The sequence below is a fragment of the Trematomus bernacchii genome, unplaced genomic scaffold, assembly GCF_902827165.1.
Source record: "Trematomus bernacchii unplaced genomic scaffold, fTreBer1.1, whole genome shotgun sequence".
In the NCBI taxonomy this organism is placed as follows: domain Eukaryota; kingdom Metazoa; phylum Chordata; class Actinopteri; order Perciformes; family Nototheniidae; genus Trematomus; species Trematomus bernacchii.
Genome location: NW_022987588.1, coordinates 6,823,877 through 6,843,977, shown reverse-complemented (window position 1 = coordinate 6,843,977; position 20,101 = coordinate 6,823,877). Strand labels below are relative to the sequence as shown.

The 20,101-nt window shown below is 41.7% G+C and overlaps 2 protein-coding genes across 4 annotated transcripts in view; one reads left to right on the top strand and one right to left on the bottom strand.

Annotated features, from left to right (window-relative positions):
* The first annotated feature begins 343 nt into the window (after nucleotides 1-343).
* On the top strand, nucleotides 344-7,659 carry gpr161 (G protein-coupled receptor 161). Its single transcript, XM_034128395.1, is given in 10 exon segments — nucleotides 344-380; nucleotides 383-576; nucleotides 578-607; nucleotides 609-632; nucleotides 634-672; nucleotides 674-690; nucleotides 1,991-2,712; nucleotides 3,475-3,582; nucleotides 4,412-4,537; nucleotides 6,942-7,659. Coding segments are annotated over 10 exon segments (1,575 nt in total). The 3' UTR covers nucleotides 7,220-7,659.
* A 2,411-nt stretch (nucleotides 7,660-10,070) lies between these two features.
* The window catches only part of dcaf6 (ddb1 and cul4 associated factor 6), a 36,179-nt gene continuing 26,148 nt past the window's right edge, over nucleotides 10,071-20,101 (bottom strand). For 2 of the 3 annotated variants that reach the window (XM_034128782.1, XM_034128784.1), the window contains 9 exons: nucleotides 18,924-19,158; nucleotides 18,265-18,374; nucleotides 16,233-16,536; nucleotides 15,104-15,145; nucleotides 13,863-14,001; nucleotides 12,648-12,804; nucleotides 12,081-12,169; nucleotides 10,673-10,778; nucleotides 10,071-10,559 (listed from right to left, as the gene is read on the bottom strand). In XM_034128782.1, coding sequence (XP_033984673.1) covers nucleotides 10,501-10,559; nucleotides 10,673-10,778; nucleotides 12,081-12,169; nucleotides 12,648-12,804; nucleotides 13,863-14,001; nucleotides 15,104-15,145; nucleotides 16,233-16,536; nucleotides 18,265-18,374; nucleotides 18,924-19,158 — 1,241 coding nt within the window. In that variant the 3' untranslated portion in view covers nucleotides 10,071-10,500. The remainder of the gene's footprint in view (nucleotides 10,560-10,672; nucleotides 10,779-12,080; nucleotides 12,170-12,647; nucleotides 12,805-13,862; nucleotides 14,002-15,103; nucleotides 15,146-16,232; nucleotides 16,537-18,264; nucleotides 18,375-18,923; nucleotides 19,159-20,101) is intronic. The other variant, XM_034128783.1, reaches the window with a different exon arrangement.

Below are 20,101 nucleotides of genomic sequence, written 5' to 3'. Positions count from 1 at the left end.
TATAAACCTATGATTTGTTTTGTAAATTATCCTTGAATCCTTACAAAACTGCAAAGTTATAACAGCAGCAGTCAGATAAATGTAGTGTAGTAAAATGTATAGGATAATGTTTCCCTTTGAAATGTAGTTGAGTAAAATACTAGAACAAGTATCTCAATTCTGTTTGGCACTGTATTGATGAAATGTACTTAACGTTACAAACATTTTTGGCAGCCAACGGTAGGACGGTATGGCTCTTTAACAGTCAAATTTCAATACTTTTTGATGATTTCGTCCTATCCACGTCCTTTCACTTGCAGTCTCCAACCGTCCCTTCACCTGTGTGGTGGCCCAGCCTGTCACCATGAACAACAGTAGGAACTGTACCTCGGTGGGGCAAGGGAGGGTCTGGCTGCCCTGGAGTCCGTCTCCATCGTGACCATCACACTCCTCGCCGGCCTGGGGAACTTCATGATCGTGGCGACCCTCTATCGCAGGCCTTATCTGCTCACACCCAGCAACAAGTTTGTGTTCAGCCTGACCCTGTCCAACCTGTTGCTGTCCATGCTGGTGCTGCCATTCGTGGCAGTGAGCTCGGGCAAAGAAGGAGTGGGTGTTTGGGGTGGTTGTGGTGTAACTTCACTGCCCTGCTGTTACTTACTCATTAGCTCGGCCAGTATGCTCCCCCTTGGAAGCTATTGCCATTGACAGGTTAGTGCTGGAAAATTAAATTCATAGGTAATATTACATTTAATGTTCTGTTGGTTTAGCAATACGAGGGACATCTAACTAGATCTAGAGTTTACAATATACTGTATATCAGGCCTAGTATTATTATGGTGTACGTTACATTTGGCTAGTTCAGAGCTATGTTATATTAAATCATTGGTTCCCCTAAAGAAGAGATTTGACGATGTCCAATGGGCCTCTTTTTACTTGTTCCCCCCATTTCACTCAAAAGTGAAAGACATGCATATATTTTCAATAGTTGGTTACTGTTAGATGCACTTCCAGTTGTCTGGGATTGAAATTGAATACCACTCTGGTTAAATTATATTCTTATTCCTGGTATCCTTAGTAAAGATCTACTGTTAAGCACACACTCCTTACTGTTCCTACTGCTTTCCTAATTACCTCCGTCACCTTGAGGAATTTGTGTTAACAGTGCATGTATTTGTTCTCCTGCAAAACCTCCTTTTCTGCTGTGCATGTAGCTATTAAGATTATACTTTACAGAGGTCGGGGGTGGTGTTGCAGCTTTTAGCTTCTAATGGCGCTTTTCCACTGCAGGGCCTCGCTCGGCTTAGTACGGTATGGCTAGGCCTCGTTAGGCCTTGTTAGGCCAGGCTCACTTTATGCTGCGTTTCCATTACAGTTTAGGAACTGGGGTAGTAACTATAGTAACGCAGTGTAGGCGGAGCCGTGACGTCATCTTCAATGCGAAACACAAAACCAACATCAGCCGTTAGCACTCAAGCTCACAGCTCCTCATATCTGTTCAGAAACTAGACAAAAGTTAAACAAGTACACACCACAGACTGTCTATGTCATGGCGAATACAGTCGCTGGTTTATTAATGTCTGTAGGCCGTTGTTGTGAGTTTGGACGGTCGGAGCATATACTGCGTTAGCTTAGCCAATCTCCATTCAGGAAACACGCATTTTGAAACGTGTATTACAATTAAATCACGGTAAAATATGTTCATTTTGTTGTAGTTGCCAGCGATTCTCTCACTAGTTAAGCATACTCAGCCCGGTTGTTGGCCCGGAAAGAACCTCGATTTTGGAGAGCCAGAAAACTGTGAAAAAGTACCCGCTAGCCGGAACTACGCCTAGTGGAAACGCAACCAAAAACGGGCCGGGCACGGCATGGCACGCTTAAACCGCGCTTCGCGCTGTAGTGGAAATGCGCCATTAATCACACATCGATTTCTGAGCAGCCTCTGTGTTATTTGTACCAAAAGGCTCCTTTGGTTTCCTCTCCTAAAGGTGATCCTCTTTTATCCAAACAGGTACTATGCTGTGCTTTACCCAATGATCTACCCCATGAAGATCACAGGAAACCGGGCAGTCGTCGTCATCGCATACGTGTGGCTACACTCCCTGGTGGGCTGTCTGCCTCCTCTGTTTGGGTGGTCCTCCTTCGAGTTTGACTGCTACAAGTGGACCTGTGTTGCTTCTTGGCACAGAGAGCCCAGCTACACGGCCTTCTGGGTCACCTGGTGCATCCTTCCCCCCTTATTCATCATGCTGACCTGTTACGGTGTAATCTTCCGTGTTGCACGCATGAAAGCCAGGAAAGTACACTGTGGGACGGTTGTTGTGACCAACGACGGCTCCAATGGAGCTCAGAAGAATGGACGAAAAAACTCAAGCACCTCGACTTCTTCTAATGGGAGCCGGCGGAGCCTGGTGTATGCAGGGAGTCAGTGCAAGGCCTTTGTCACCATCTTAGTAGTCATCGGCACCTTCTTTATATCATGGGGGCCATATGTTGTGGTGGTGTGTACGGAGGCTATTTGGGGACAAGGGAGTGTTTCTCAGGGACTGGAGACTTTGGTAGCGTGGCTCTCTTTCTGCAGCGCAGTATGCCACCCGCTCATCTATGGTCTGTGGAATAAAACGGTGAGGAAGGAGCTGCTGGGGATGTGTTTTGGAGATCGCTACTACAGGGAGTCATTCGCTACGCGGCATAGAACGTCCCGCCTCTTTAGCATCTCCAACAGAATAACAGGTGGGTTTGTCATGCAATAATTTATTTTTATTGATCTATGACAAAATCACTGACCAAAATAACAATGTTTAGTAAGGCAAACATCAAGGACAACACAGCTTAAAGGGGACCTATCATGCAAAATGCACTTTTGTATGTCTTTTATACATGAATATGTGTCCCCGGTGTTCCAGGGAACTCACCAAGTGTCAGAAAACACAACCCTCTCTATTTTCCTCCATACCCAAATCTCTAAAAAAGGGGCTGCAACGGATCTGATAAAAACTGATCCAGATTTGACCACTGTCCTGACGTCAGGTGGGCCAACTCCACCAATCAGGAGGAGACAGCCACGGCATTGCTGTTCGAAAGCGCTGGAGACGCTGTAGTACATATGCCAGGCCTGTAGGTGGTGCTGTTCTCACAGAATCAACCCTTGCAAAAACAGAGCTAACATTTTTCAAATTGAGCAAAATGAGGCATGGCTAAAATGCATGATCTGTTTGGTATTTTGAAAAAAAAAAAGTATAAATATGCCTTATATAGGTATGGTCCTACACTATATTATTCAAATATAGCATGATAGGTCCACTTTAACAAAGATTTAAAAAAACGACCTGTAATGTACATTCAAGTAGGCACAATGTCTATTAACAGGTTGTCTTTGAACTGTAAACAGATACACAATAGTGGACAGGTGGATTTATGTGCAAAGAGGGCTAGAATAAATGTATTGTATGCTTTTGTACAGCTTGTTTGAAATCTTGCTTGTGTTCTTTTCAGATTTGGGTATGTCGCCCCACCTGACAGCCATGCTTGCGGGCGGAGGGCATCTCCTGGCCCCGGGGAGCAGCACGGGGGACACCGGCTTCAGTTACACTCAGGACTCATGTAAGTTTAACGCACAGAAAAAAAACACTCTCTTTGTGTGTCCAATTAATTATTTCTGAACTACAATATCCTGTTGTCTAGACTTATATTTAATGCTTAATCCTGTTTGGTCCTCAATCATTGCTGTATTCATTTATATTTGGATAACAGCTAGCCAGTGGTTGTAATATCAAAAGTTGCATCCTCCCTGACTAATGTGTTCCTGCTATTATGGGACTTGCACGCGTAAACATGATTTTCAAAACTCTATTGCGTCATCCTCCCAAAGCTTTGGTACAGGGCGCCTCACATTCCTGTTTCACAGCTCATGTTTTTAGCTAAGTGTGGCAAGTAATGTCATGTGAAAAAACAAAGAAACATCACCAAACTCATTTGTGTGACTTTTTTTATTGTAGGAGCCAAAATGCTTGTTTTGCCATTGCTTATTATTTCTATTATTATCTTCATTTCTGTTTGCATCACGTTTAATTCTTATTGTTTATCACTTCCGGCAATGGTCACGTGGGTGTGGTTTATTGGTATTTAGGTCACCTGTTGGATGCCGGTTTTGGGACATGACGACGTAGGAAGAGGGTGAATTGCTCTGATACTTTCTGTTGACCGTGTGGTCTGGAGTTGTATATTGTTTGTTTGTCGTCTTTATTAAACACTATGGACTATAAATGACTCTTACATGGAACGCGACACAGCAAAGAGCAGGTTTTAGCCTCTCAGCGGCACAACTCATAGGGAGTTTTTGCCGCTATACTTATGCAGCTTTTCCCTTCAATTGATCTTTTAATTAACCCTCTCCGTTCACCTTGTTTGTGTCCGTGATGATTCCCTGCAGGTACAGACGTGATGCTGCTGGATAACTTCTCCACAGACGGGTCCTCCCAACTACAGAACCCCTGCAATCCGTCCGGGAAGAGGAGGAGCTCCGTCACTTTTGAAGACCAAGTGGAGCAGGCCAAAGGTATCCCTAATTTTGGGGAATGGAGTTTACTTCATACTTATTGAGGGTTTTTACACTTAAAAAATACAGGACGAGACCATGTCCCGCAGTAGAGCAGACAGCTAGCAGACAGCAGTCTAACACATCTGTCACTCAAAGCAAGCATGACCCAAATAATGCATAACTTTACACCTTGATCAAATTTAAACGAGTGAGCTATAGTTCAATCAGGAGAGACTTAGTTTGTAGTTGATAACATCTTTATTGCCGTGTGCACAATAGCGTTTTGGAGATTAGACCCCATCATACTGTGATGAATTAAGGGGGAGGAGAAGCCGACTAGAAAGAGAAACCCCCCGGGGTCTAGACACTGGTGGTGGTGAGTACTAAAGGGAAATAAAAATCCGGAGTGATGAGAGTTCTTCTGGGCTAGCCTGCCTTGGATCTGAAAAAACTGGAGGTGAAGGAGGGTTGCATCAATTCTCCTGAACGATGCTGGCAGGGGAGAGAAAGAGCAGATTTAAACGTTTGCCGGGTGTGCTGTGATTGGCTGTGGGGATGAGACGCAACCGATTGGTTTAGCTGGGGTAAGTTGCGCCTTTGCTTATTGAGAAAAAGGGCGAGTGAGTAAGAGAGAATTGTGAATGAGAGCGTGGGAACCAGTCTTCCTGAAAGAACTTGGGCTGAGCTTCATTAAAATTCACCTCGTGTAGTTTTCATTAGGGATGCCGATCGCGAGAGCCGATCGCATGACGTAAAATACATGACACTTTTCTCTGTGCGTCAAAACAAGCTCGCCAAAATGGCTTCACCAGTCTGGCTGTATTTTAAGGTGTCCGAAAATGACAATAAAATAGCGGGATGCAACGTGTGTGAAGCAGAAATCCTGCAGCTCCACCCGCTGTGACGGACCGGTGAGCGGAGCAAAACACACACTTATGGCGCATTTCCACTACAGCGCGGTTTAAGCGTGCACCGGCTAGCGGGTACTATTTCACAGTTTTTCTGGCCCCATAAAATCAAGGTTCTTAGCGGGCCAACAACCAGGCTGAGTCGGGCTGAGTATGCTAACTAGACAGAGAGAATCGCTGGCAAGGGGGCTACAACTACAACAAAATGAACATATTTGACCGTGATTTAATTGTAATACACGTTTCAAAATGATGCCGAAGTAACAACATACTGATACCGGTTAGTAAAAACCATGAATTAATGCTTTGTCAAGTCTGCAGACAGACGGCAGGCGAAAAACCTTTTAAAATGTGTGTTTTCTGAATGGAGCTTGGCTAAGCTAACGCAGTATATGCTCCGACCGTCCACACTCACAACAACGGCCTATACAGACATAAATAAAGCAGCGACTGTATTCGCCATGACACAGGCAGTCTGTGGTTTGTACTTGTTTAACTTTTGTCTAGTTTCTGAACAGATATGAGGAGCTGTGAGCTCTGAATGCTAACTGCTAACGGCTGTGTTGTTTTTCTGTGGTTCGCATTGAAGATGACGTCACGGCTCCGCCTACACTGCGTTACTATAGTTACTGCCCCAGTTCCTAAACTGTAATGGAAACGCAGCATAAAGTGAGCCAGTCCTAACAAGGCCTAACTATACCGTACTAAGCCGAGCGAGGCCCTGCAATGGAAATGCGCCATAAGAGTTAGACCTAACACACTTAGCTATTTTATCTACCTCTGGAACAAGCTAAACTAGTTATAAATATGTTTACTCTTCACTGTCGGGTCACTCATTACTGGATCAGTGAGCTGCATGAGACGGATACTGACGGGCTGTCTGGAGAGAGAGAGAGGGAGAGAGGAAAAGAGAGCGCTTCCGCTCATTTCTCCCGTGTTATTATCCAAAGTGAATGTAAACTTGAATAATGTACTTCATTTGAATGTAATAATTATGTTGGTTGTTGTTTGTGGAAGCGCCAGTGAATGAGCCCCATTAACTGAGTTTTAAACATCACTTTAAATAGAAGATCCCCATAGGCCCCGCCCACTCGATCGGATCGGCGATCGATTCCGGCGATCGGCCCCAAAATTGGCGATCGTAGCATCCCTAATTTCCATGTTGGCCATTTTTTGAGGAATTGCTCTTTTGTAGCCAGTCAATGAACAGCAGTTTTTGGCTCTTCCACATTTAGCGAAATGTTATCGAAATTCCAATATGACCTAGTGCAATATTTAAATCGCAGGAAGCACAAGGTTCGTTGAAAGGCTGAATGAGATATTGTTGCGCTGCACAGATATCCCAGCCTACAAAACAGTGTTTTACAGATTAAACAAACTAATTGTTAAAAATCCTGTTAGTGGGCGAGAGCCTGAATTGCTTTTCCGGTTGAAACGTTACTTTATGGTCAGAAAGTTACAAAACAGTGTTGACCGTACCATTTGTGTAATGATTTCTGCATTTTTCTCCTCAGCTGAAAACAACAACACATCCTCAGTTCAAATCCACGCACAGGAACACGAATCTCTCGACAACTTCGCATCATGTTTGGCGATGGCCATAGAGAGCGACGCTAAGCTCACCATGTTCGGCGAGGGTCTGGCTTTACCGGGGGGACTGTTTACGACCAGGGCAGCACCGAGACCCAGATACCTGGACGGTCAGAGACTAAGGCTGGAAAGTATCGACGAAGGGATCGTTAAAGATGACCGAGATGAAGAAGAGCATGACATGGAGGAAAAACTAGCCTGAACACAGCAGGTCTGTACATTTGTTTAAACACGTTTATAGACTGCGAGCTGTGGTGCATTTGATGAAGTCTGATCTCTCTACATATGGGTACTCAATACTTGAAATGATTAGTGAAGAGCACGGTATTCATTCCACTACGCTGGACCAATTACACAACAGCAGTGTCTTTGCAAGCTTTGTTATGGATTCATGTAATCAAATAGGAAGCCTTTTACTACTGTAACCGTAATGATCCGATTGCTGTAGTGATCTTTATTCTATGTGCCTAGTGAAGTCTAAACTCCAGCGTACTTTTCTATTATTCTTATTTGTCTTCTGCTGCCACACATTTTTGCAGCGTCAATATGAAATACACACAAAAAATTATAATATGTTCGTAATGATCGTTAGGGCTGTACCCGAATATTCGTTCGTTGGAGTACTATTCGGGTTTAAATTTCGTTATTTGTATTTTTATTTATTTTTTAATTGAATTGAATTTATTGAAATCTCCAATATCAACGTAAGAGCTTGTGCCTCTTCGGGGGGTGCTAACACTTAACCATACACTTTATTGTTTACTTTCTCCATCTTTATATGTAGATATGACTTTTCTCCGTTAATCTCCGTCACGTTGTTTCCATAGCAACAACAACTTCCTGTCAACAGCGCTAACTCTCCTTCAAAATAAAAGCATGTCCATAAAAAATAGGAAGCCAAGCCAAATTACACTTAAGACATATACAACTGCAACGAAAGTAACAAACACAATGCACACATTGGGTTATATACATTAACAAATAACTATAAAACAACAATACTGTAGAATAACAAAATGAATGCCGTGAATAAAACCGAAATACACGTGTTGAAGCGGTTCACTGCTGATTACTATGCACCCCTCCCCCCCCGCACTACCGAATATCCGGAACAGCCGTAATGATCGTAAACATTGGTTCATTGTCACACATTCTCGTGGCTTACTAGGACATTGTTCAAAAGGAGGAACCCCTGAGCTTTTCCAACGATGAGTCTAAAAGTCGGGCGGGAAAAAGGCTTCATAGCGTGGATTGTAAACAAAGCTGCCTGTAGATGTTGACTGAAGTCTTTCCAGGGGCTATTTTAACTTCTACCCCAATGAATGCTAGGACAAAATCCCAATCTTGACCCCGAGTAGGAGTTAATGTGTATAGGAAATGTATGTTTAAAGGTAAACTGTGTATTTGAATTCCTTATAAGAAAACCTCAACAGTGTGTATGTGTTGCTCAGGCCTGATGGTATCTGCAGAGTGAGTATAATTAGAAAGTCCTGGCATTTCATGATTATTTGTTAAGTTATTGCACTTGAACATGCGTGTGCTTGTTCTCATAGAAACCACTCAACCAGTAAAGGCAATTATTACTGTGTGTTCAGTCGTTTCGGCTTACTGCCCGAGGTAGGGCCTGAGCTGTGATGTAGTGAACAGGACATTAAGTAACAATCAGATTTAATCATTTAGAAAAGACTGTTATATTAATGCACAAGCAAAGTCCCACATTTCATTATATTATGCTTATTGAGAAGTATACACGGACCATATCAGAAATAAATCGCTGTTTATCTTTGAAATCAAAATGAAATTGTGTTCAGAGTTGAAATGTCTGAGAAACTGGTCTTAATCTTCACAATGTGTCTTAGTTCATATTAGTTGGTACATGTGGTGTACCTCAGATACCCTCCATTTGTAAGGAGCGCTTCAGTCTTACCTCGTATCTTTGTATTATATTTGAACGGTACTATACACCTGAGAAGTGATGTAACCTTTTGATTTTCACTATACAGTAAGTATTAAAACAAATATGTGCATATAAGTTTTGTATCAAAATTCTTATATTAAAACTTTTTTACATAAAATTGTCTGAACCATTATTATATTATGTTTTGTTTGTGTTGCTGTGAAGAGGAATTTTACAACAGCGACCAAAACAACACTCACCTGCAATATTTAACAAACTGGGGCTGTCACTCATTAAAGGTCACCTATCATGCTATTTTTAAGCAATAGCATAGGTCTCAGATATATAAAATACATGTCTATGAAGTGTTTTGCTCAAAATACCAAACAGATCACCCATTCTAGCCATGCCTCATATCCCTCTATTTCACTTCCTGTTTCAAAAGTGCTGATTTTGGGTATAAAGCTTGATACAAAATAAAAAAGGAGGGGTCTGAGCTCATGCGGGACCCGGCAGCTACTGTCTAAACTAAATACTGCCGTGATGAAATGCCATATCATGGATTATCAAGGATTATTTCTGAAACAGTATGGAGCTCAAAGGCTTTCTCTCTTGCCGGTTATACCACAAGGTGAGTTCCTTTTTATTTCCTGCTTCTTCAGACACATGCTCTCCAGTACAGGTTAGCTCTGAGTGTTAGCGATGCTAATGTAAACACCGACCATATTACGTCCGACTGACGGACTGACGGACGACTTCTCACTTCAAAAAATGTTTAAGAAATCTAGACCGCAAAAGAATTAAACAAGTGAGTGCCTGTTTTTCCCATGGATGTATAATAAGAACAGGATACAGCGTCGGAGGCCTCGTTCTTTCCTATGAGAGCTGCTCAGCCGTCAAAGCTTGAAAGTATTTGGCACAGCTGTAATAATGACCAACAGTCGTATCTGGAGTGTAAAAGATGCTCTTTGCTGTCTAATGTCGCTCATATTGTTGTTGATTAAACTTAAACTTATATCTTCCAGACATCTTTGAGATGCCATGGTTTTATTTTATTCTCCAAATTCTGTAAAAGATTATAATGTATTAACATGTCCCCTTGAGGGAGAAGAACCACGGCTTCTTTTTCTTTCTCTTCAACAATAAAATGAAAGCATTCTCCAAGTATGTTTTTACTTAAAGTCCTTGTTTACATGCGTAACTGCCGGAGCAGCACATCAACAATTCTTAGCTTTGTGCTACAAATTCAAAATGTCACACGTTAACACTGATCAAAGCTCACTTTCTCCTAACAAAATAATATTGCACTTAACATCCTTGCACTCCAGCCGCCATTATTCTCACACTTAATATATATATATACTGACGTCCTTTGCCTCTTGCATTCACACAGATGTAGATTATCCTCATACAGAAACATCAGTAAGAAAGTCATAAAAAAAACACAGGGGGGGCCTAGAAATTACACTAGTTTTCAAAAGGAAGTATTCTACACTATACTTGTACAAATCTCAGGGTTTTTTTTTTTCATGTGCTATACAGCAAGAAGAAATAGTTTTTTTATTTCAATTTAAAATGCCCGCAGGCTACTGCTCTTCCTCATTTTCCTGTCCCGAACCCTCGGAGCGATCCCCTTCTAATCGATCTGAAGACAAACAAAGCAAGATTTCAACGAAGGGGACAGGAATCGACATTAATAGGTGACATTTATTTATACAATTTGCACGATGAAATAAATGTGAGAGAGTGTGTTTGTACCTGATCTGATGTGATTAAGGGAGGCCAACATTCGGAGCATGAAAGAGGCCGGGACTGTGATTGTGTTCCTGGTTTCCTCTAGCATCAGCTCATTTCGAGTGATTACCTAAAACAAATTAGGAGAAATTAAAAAGACAAAGAGGGAATGTGAATAATCTGACAGACGGGAGGAAGGTTTAAAAAGACAAAGTACCCTCATCTGAACAAAAACTCAAAACATCAGCTCAAATCCACCTAATGTATTAGATATAAAACCCTGAAATTAACTCTCTTCATAGTAGGGCTGCTCAATTAATCGTATGTTAATCGCAATTACGATTTTGGCTTGCAATGATTATGAAAACAACATAATCGAAATAAAACGATTATTTTTATTTAAAAAACATTTTTTTGTGGGATTTCAGTTGAATTATACTTAAAGGGGACCTATCATGCAAAATGCACTTTTGTACGTCTTGTATACATGAATATGTGTCCCCGGTGTTCCAGGGAACTCACCAAGTGTCAGAAAACACAACCCTCTCTATTTTCCTCCATACCCAAATCTCTAAAAAAGGGGCTGCAACGGATCTGATAAAAACTGATCTAGATTTGAACTCTGTCCTGACGTCAGGACGGTGGCGCTACGGCTATTGGGCCAACTCCACCAATCAGGAGGAGACAGCCACGGCCATTGCCGTTCGAAAGCGCTGGAGACGCTGTAGTACATATGCCAGGCCAGTAGATGGTGCTGTTCTCACAGAATCAACCCTTGCAAAAACAGAGCTAAAAAAGTGCACATTGAGCGAAATGAGGCATGGCTAAAATGCATGATCTGTTTGGTATTTTGAAAAAGTAGTAAAAAGTATAAATATGCCTTATATAGGTATGGTCCTACACTATATTATTATAATATAGCATGATAGGTCCACTTTAAAGTTCAGGGTAATCAACTGTTAAAAACATATTGTTCAACATTTTTTTTTTCAAAGTAAATGGATAATGGATAATCGTTTTTTATAATCGTGATATCAATTATTGACCCAAATAATCGAGATTATGATTTTTGCCATAATCGAGCAGCCCTACTTCATAGTCAGTTTCAGGACTCAGTGTTCATTATTTTCTTGGCTAGAGTTAGGTGACACCAGCAATTGAAACAGGAACACAATCCATTTATCGGCAACTTAAACCATAAATAACATGTTAATAAGGTCACAAATGAACATGTTATATATGGTTAGTTGCACTTGTAGGTTACAAAAGTGTAGGGGATTTAATAGGGGAGAAAAAGCACACCTTACCCGACATAAATGTACACTTCCATTATATCGCTTAACTATTTGAAATCCTCTCTTTTTGAACACGAGGGAATATATAATATTGTTTATGAGCAGATCAGCATTAAACAATCGATCCACGGTCATACCTCATTAGCGAGGATTCTGTTGAAAGACGCCGCCTGCTCCCGTGGCGACCAAATCTTGATATCGTAGTCAATCCCCGAAGAAGCCAGAACTGAAACACGGAAAATCATCGTTACACACTTAAACTCCCCGTGGGATAGTCTGCAATACTCATGTCACTTAGGATCATTTCTGCATTACATCGACAGTTTGATCAATAATTAATAAGAATAAATAATTCCCAATACTGCTACACCACTGTATGGATTGTATTATTACATTCTCACCTTTTTATTATTGTTTTATAATGTGCACATATTTTTATTTTATTCTAAAACAATGATAATAATCTTTTATATAGCATGTTTCAAGCAGAGTTACAAAGTGCCTTCACAAAATGAGAGTAAAATCAAATGTAATGTCATAAAAAATATACATAAAAATCACATGTTTTAGAAATGGGTTTTTAAAAGTAATTAAGTTTGCAGCCCTAATCTCCTTAATTTTAATTAAATGGAGCAACTGTTACAAAACCACATTTCCTGAAGTGTTCAGATTCTGTTTTTGAGTGGGGGTGCGGGGGGACTCACTGGGGTCGTAGGGGTGCGGCTGCAGGCAGTTCACCACGTGGTTGTCGGCCTCCAGCAGCATGAGGTGCTCCCCTGTGTGTCGGTCCCAGATGAAGATGTGGCCGCAGTCTGAGCCGCTCATCACAAAGTTGTCGCCCCAAAAACAAGACTCCTTTATCTGGACCACACAGAAAATATTTGTTTGCATTATTGTGTCACTCTGGTGTTTTACATTTCCCTATTATACAGTATTTCATCAATATATTATAGGTCTCAGATATATACAAAACATGTCTCTGAAGTGTTTGGCTCCAAACACCAAACAGATCATTGCAGCATCCCATAATCCCCTCTGTTTCAGCCCTGTTTCAAAAGTGCTGATTCTCTGTCTGTTACTTTAGATGAAAATAAGGAGCCCCTCCCCACGCCCCTCTGAGAGATATTTGGTTACAAAGAACACAATGGTGCTCTAGGAGGAGATTCAGGTGATAAGGGGGGGGGGGGGGGGGGGGGTTACCTTGGTTGGTTATTGGCTAATGGTTACACAAGCCAAAAAAACGCTATGACATCATGAAGTGGCCAAAATCTGATCAGCTCATTTTCAGACAGGTTTTTATATAAATGGATCAGGACAGAAAGAGAGAGAATCTTTGTTCCTGAAACTTTCAGAATCTCTTTACACAGAGGGGACACATGTTGATGAAGAAGAGACATGAAAAAGAGGGGACACATGTTGATGTAGAAGAGACATGAAAAAGTGGATTTTGCTCAATAGGTGACCTTTAAAGGAGTTAGTTCTGATTCACTAAAGTCCCATTAAAACACAAACAAACTGTCCTCAAGGGAGTCATTCAGCCCAGCTGTTGTTTATAAATGTAAAGTAATATAAACTGTCCTTTTGTTTGTTTACATTTGTCACATTCATTCTTGAGATATGGCAAAAAAAAACGAATCAGTTAATTCAAGAAATTATTTTAAAGCCAACAGACAACCCAAAATCATAGAGCCTCTGTCCAAGGCTGTCGGAGACATACGGTGGTTGTTTTTTTGGACAGATTGAGACTAGCCGTTTCCCTGTTTCCTGTCCATGCTAAGCTTAGAGTCTCCTGACCTCAGCTTTACCCCACACAGGACAGTGGTAACGCTCTTCTCAGCTAAGAAAGCAAGTAACTGTATTCCTTAAACATATTGAACCATTCCTTCCAGAGGCCACTGAATGCGAGGTCAAAGCAGTACCATTGTCCTGGAGTTGCGGTGGCCTTTGTAGACCTGCTTGACCAAGGGTATCCTGATATTCTGGGTCTCGCTCTCCTCCATCTCCCGTCGTTCTTTCCTCCTGCGGAAAAGCTCCTGGATACGAGCGGCTGCTGAGCGTCTGGAAAACACAAGAAAAACAAAGCATGTGATAATAATGTTTCCAGAAAAACCAAAAAAAAGACACATGCTGTCTCTTATAGAGAGGCGAAGTCCCTCCCTTTCCGGGGGACCTCCATGGGACCTTATTTCGGAAAACTTATGTATTGAAGTCAATGGAGAGAGAAAGATTATCTTTCGATCCCGTTTGAATTGTGCCACGAATTAAACGGGATCGAAAGATAATCTTTCTTTCAGAATGAGGCGAAAAGTATTAAAAGAGGTGAAAATCACTGCAAGTCTGGGCGTGTTGAGAGCTGTACATACACACAAGGGGAGTTAGTCGGTTCGTAAGAGCCAGCATGCGGGACCGGGATTCTGGGATTTGTAGTCTTTCTAGTTGCGTATTTTTCATAGTCTTATATTTCAACAGTTTTACGACAAACTGTGACTTTTTTGACATTGAAATTATTTTTTAAGATTGACAAACATCATATGTGTAATTCGTGGCACAATTCAAACGGGACCGAAAGATACGTTTTCTCTCTCCATTGACTTCAATACATAATTTTTCCTAAATAAGGTCCCATGGGTCGGAAGTAGATGGGCGTGACTTCGCTTCTCTATTCTTATGAGCCCCATGCATTGATACTTACTTTACTTATTTTATTATAGAAAATGAACAAACCCCCAAGCCAGGAAGCAGCCTCTTTCAGACAGAACACATGATGACTGAATTAGGCTCTTAATGTTGTGGTGCAAAGCCTTCTCCATGAACTACATGAAAGTAGTCACCAATTCTGGGTCATTATTAGTTTAAAAAACGCTCCTCTGAGGAAATCAAACCTTTACATGTGTTCAGATCTTGCCATCATGCTTCTTATTCCAACCCTCTTCATTAAACAATCTTCAAAATGCTGCAGTGATGCTGCTACTCATGTGTGTGTCAGTACTCACATGCACATCACTCTGCTCTACAGATAAAGCTGTGTGTGTTAGTTTTTCGTGAGTGAAAGGACCAAACCAAGACAAATCCTCTTCATCATGTTGTGCTGTTGAGTTTTTAAGCTCTGCTGCATGTCACACACCTGACAGGTTAGATGCTTTTAGTGCAAACACTTTACCTGATCATCCTATCTCCTACTGCAGATCCTCTGGAATTTAATCTATATTAGTAGTAAAACAGTCAATGGGAAGGCATCACAAAATAATCAGAATACCCACCTTCTAAATTAAACAAAAGCAATGAGATAATAACGTGAATTCAAAAGTACATTTTCTTGCTTGTTGTCAGTGAATAGAGTGGTGCAGGAATGAGTCTTAAAACCCGGGTATAAGTTAGCATTTTAGCACTTATTTTTAGCCGTCTTGAACAAACGGTCCGAATGAGTTTTTGGTTCGATTCTTGAAATACGATTTTACAAGATTTTTCCGTTTTGTTCTAGGAATAAAAACACATGAAATAACCCGCTAATGATTGTCTGAAGCCATGTGTTGTAAAAAAAAGTGACTAAATAAAGACTACTAAACGTCATCATGCTGACCATTAGCCACCGTTAGCTTTAGCCGGGGTGACGAGTCGTCATGCGACCGTGATGTAGTTCTTTTACGGTTAGATTTTTACTTCTGGTTGATTGCATTTATGCTTCAATTATTATAAAGCGCTGTTAATATGTTGAGATTATCACACAAGTCCACCTCTCAAAGACTGCAACAACTACTATTTTAGAAATACTTATGGCTATTTTACTAATATATATTTAGACCAAGTGTAAATATGCACATTGACATTGAATTTGATCTCGTTGCACTGTCATCGCTACTACCTCTGCTTTTACTCTTATTTATTTATTGTGTCTATTTTTTACTGCAGTGAGAGTTGCCAAAGAAATGTCGTTGTACTTTGTATGATGACAATAAAGATATATTATATTCTATTCTATTCTATTGTTCCCTGCAGAATTACAAAATCCAAAGGAAAAATCCCATTGATTTGTTTATAGTGTCGTGGACAGTCCCCATTGATCAACTGTCACCAAAAAACAGTAAATGGGGCAGCTTTAGCCAACATTGCTAATTTCCAGCTGTTGTCCAGATGGTAATAGACACCTTTAAAATCACAATATATCAACAGCATTAGTTATAAAAAAAAAAAAGGATGAAAGACAAGTAGGCGAAAGGATATGCAAACTTCCGGGTCAGCCTACAGAAAAACCCCTGCACCACTGTATAGACAGATTGTTTGCGGCGTACCTCTGGCCCTGACCCCCGAACCTGGTGGACGGGATGAGGATGGGGTCATCGTCGCTGTCGTCAGAGTCCTGGTGGGGCCGTGCCGCCTGACTCTGGCCCTCCTCGCCCCCCTCCTCCCCTCGGGGCTCCGCTCTCCTGCAGCCCCCCGTCCTGTCCTCCGTGCCCACAGGCGGACTGCTCTCCGCCCCTGAAGGAGCCACGGTTTCCCACTGAGAGGATCCAGCAGCAGCAGCAGCAGCAGCAGCCTGGGCCCCGGAGCAGGAGGCGGCCGCGACACTCTGCTGCCCCGAGGACAGAGAGGGAGCTGAAATACAACCAGAATGAAGTTTAAGGCCAAGTACGCTACACATACAAGGATTTTGCTAGTGTATCATAGAGTATACATATATACCTTTAGATGAATTGCATTTTAAAACACAGGGTTTCGCCACAAAATGCAGTTGTAGAGCCTTTACTCGACATGCAAACAAATGCATATTAATTACATTGTAATCTAGGATTATATAGAAGTATTGAAAAAAACAACTTTCTAAATATTCTTAGATACAAATCAATGTTTACATTAAGAATATGACAAAGTAAAAGACGTATTAGTCTGTGTTTTCTAAATTGGGGTTTTCTATTTTTTTGTGTTTTTAAACGTTTTTACATCATGTACGAGGGTTTTCAGTCTGTGGCTATAAGTATGGTTTTATTGTCTCGTTCTTTTACATACATTTACTTTTGTCCTATCGGTTTTGTTTAAATGTATATGGTAAATGGACTGTACTTACATAGCGCTTTATCCAGTCTTTACGACCCCTCAAAGCGCTTTACATACTACATGTCATTCACACCCATTCACACAGAGCAGTGTACCTTACTCTAGGAACTAATGGCGCGTTTCCACTACAGCGCGGAGCACGGTTTAAGAGGGCTGTGACGTCAGCGGCCCGTCTTTGGTTGCGTTTCCACTTGGCCTAGTACCGGCCGGCGGGTCCTAATTCACAGTTTTTCTGGCCTCATAAAATCGTGGTTCGAGGGCCAGAGACAACGAGGCTGAGTCGGGCTGAGTATGCTAAACTAGAGAGAGCATCGCTGGCAAGGGGGCTACAACTACAACAAGATGGACATATTTGACCGTGATTTAATTGTAATACACGTTTCAAAATGATGCCGAAGTAACAACATACTGATACCGGTTAGTAAAAACCATGAATTAATGCTTTGTCAAGTCTGCAGACAGACGGCAGGGGAAAAACCTTTTAAAATGCTTGTTTTCTAAATGGAGATTGGCTAAGCTAACGCAGTATATGCTCCGACCGTCCACACTCACAACGGCCTACAGACATAAATAAACCAGCGACTGTATTCACCATGACACAGGCAGTCTGTGGTTTGTACTTGTTTAACTTTTGTCTAGTTTCTGAACAGATATGAGGAGCTGTGAGCTCTGAGTGCTAACAGCTAACGGCTGTGTTGTTTTTCTGGGGTTCTCATTGAAGATCACGTCACGGCTCCGCCTACACTGCGTTACTATAGACACTACCCCATCCTAAACTGTAATGGTAATGCGCCATAAAGTGAGCCAGTCCTAACGAGGCCCAGCCATACCGAGCGGGGCCGAGCGAGGCCGTGTAGTGGAAACGCGCCATAACATTCATACACATCACACACCATTGGCCATCGGGAGCAACTCAGGGTTAAGTATCTTGCCCAAGGATACATCGACATGTTGACTGCACGGGCTGGGATCGAACCCACAACCTTCTGGTTGAAAGACGACCGCACTCCCTCGCAGCCACAGTCGCTATATATGCTGCTTTTATATATATTTATTGATGTACAGCACTTTGGTCAACTTTTTTTTAAATGTGCTATATAGATAAAGTTGGATTGGATTGGAAATGACTGTGTGCAGTATCAAACATTTTGAAAGGGAAAGTGACACTTTTTAAAAAGATGTGCAACATTTAAAGGGACACTGCAAGTAGGACTTTGTATACAAGTTGTTGAATGCTTGTAATATTTAAACATGAATATAAGGACTCACTTTGCTCTGCGGCTGAGCTCTCCGTGGACAGACTCTCTCGGTTCACTGCAGGAACAGATTCAGATCTTTTGGGACCCCCGCTGCCCATAGAGCTCGATGTGCTACTGCTCCTGTGAGGGAGATACAAACAGTTACAAAGAGGGTCTCAAGCCACTGTGTTTTCTTACTTCTTCCTCACTAGGGCTGGGCAATAAGAGAAAATCAGATATCAACTAATTCCTGCAGTTTGACCACTCGGGCTCTAGAGGGTCCATTATCATATGTTTGAGGAAGAAGGAGCGACTACGTTAACATAAACATTTGTTCAGAAATTATAATTAGTGCTAAAATGAATAAACTTCCATGACAATTCAATAAAGTCAGACTGAAGCATCCTTTGTGCTCCAGTCAATCCTCGCAGTAAACACAGAGCTGATCCCAGATCAAATGCACGCTGAAGGCTCTTTGAGCAGGTTGTCTCTCAGTGATTGTGCTGTTATGTTAAAGGTTTGTTGTTCATGTGTTGTGTCTTGATATGTGTCCATGTTGATGTTACACATGGAGCTGCTGTGATGCAAGTCAAATGTCAGACTTGATCTGACCATTAAAGTATTATCGTATCGTATCGCAAAACAATACATGTGTTAAAGGGGAGAATAAGAAACTATGCGACCCCTCACCACTCATCAGTGAAGTCCAGCTTAATGGTGCTGGTGGTGGTTCCCTCGGAGCTGTAGTGCAGGCTGAGGACGGGCTCTGCTGCGCTGGGCCGACTTGTGCTGCTCAGGGTGGAGGTGGAGGAGGAGGTGGTGGAGGATGTGGAGGTGGAGGAGGAGGAGGTGGTGGAGGTAGTGGGAGCGTTAACCGGTGCAGAAACAGGTTGATCAGGAGGCGAACCTGCAGCTTCTGTTGCTCCTGAGAGAGAAACACAGGCAAAACAAGCAACAAGGATTTATTCTAATCTGCTCTGACAGTTATTCTGATAAAAAAAAAAGAAGTTTTTCACAGCATTTATTTGTGTTTAAAGGCACACACGGAAACATACACCCTTCTGCTGCATCATTTCCAAACACAAACATGCAGCGGACTAAAAAGTAGACACTCTGTGACGACTTTCAGCAACACGCCACAAACACATCAGGACACACAGGTCAAAGCCGCTGAAGGAACATCACACACACGCTGGTTATTACAGTTTAGTTTGTAGTGGATTTTTAAGGTGATAAGGACAACTGATTTTTAAGCAGTTCCCTTTAAAATCCATCACAGCAACATTTGTTTGCTATCAATAAGAACAGCGAGAGCATGATACATGATGAGGTTTAAAACAAGTCAACTTTAAGCCTCAAGTAGAAAGTAGAACTAGTATAACAACCTAGATGCAATGATTATCAATCTTGAAATTGATAAACACATCACAGATGTTTCAATTTCTATGATTAAGTTTATGCTTTTGTAACACACACACACACACACACACACACACACACACACACACACACACACACACACACACACACACACACACACACCACACACACACACACACACACACACACACACACACACACACACACACACACACACACACACACACACACACACACACACACACACACACACACACACACACACACACACACACACACACACACACACACACACACACACACACACCACACACACACACACACACACACACACACACACACACACACACACACACACACACACACACACGAAATCAGAGGTATTACATTGGCATGCGACACTTTCTTAAAAATATGCCCCAAACACTTTTTATCATACATTGAAAACCTGCTTCTTTTGTATTCATTTAAATGTCATTGTTTGCCTA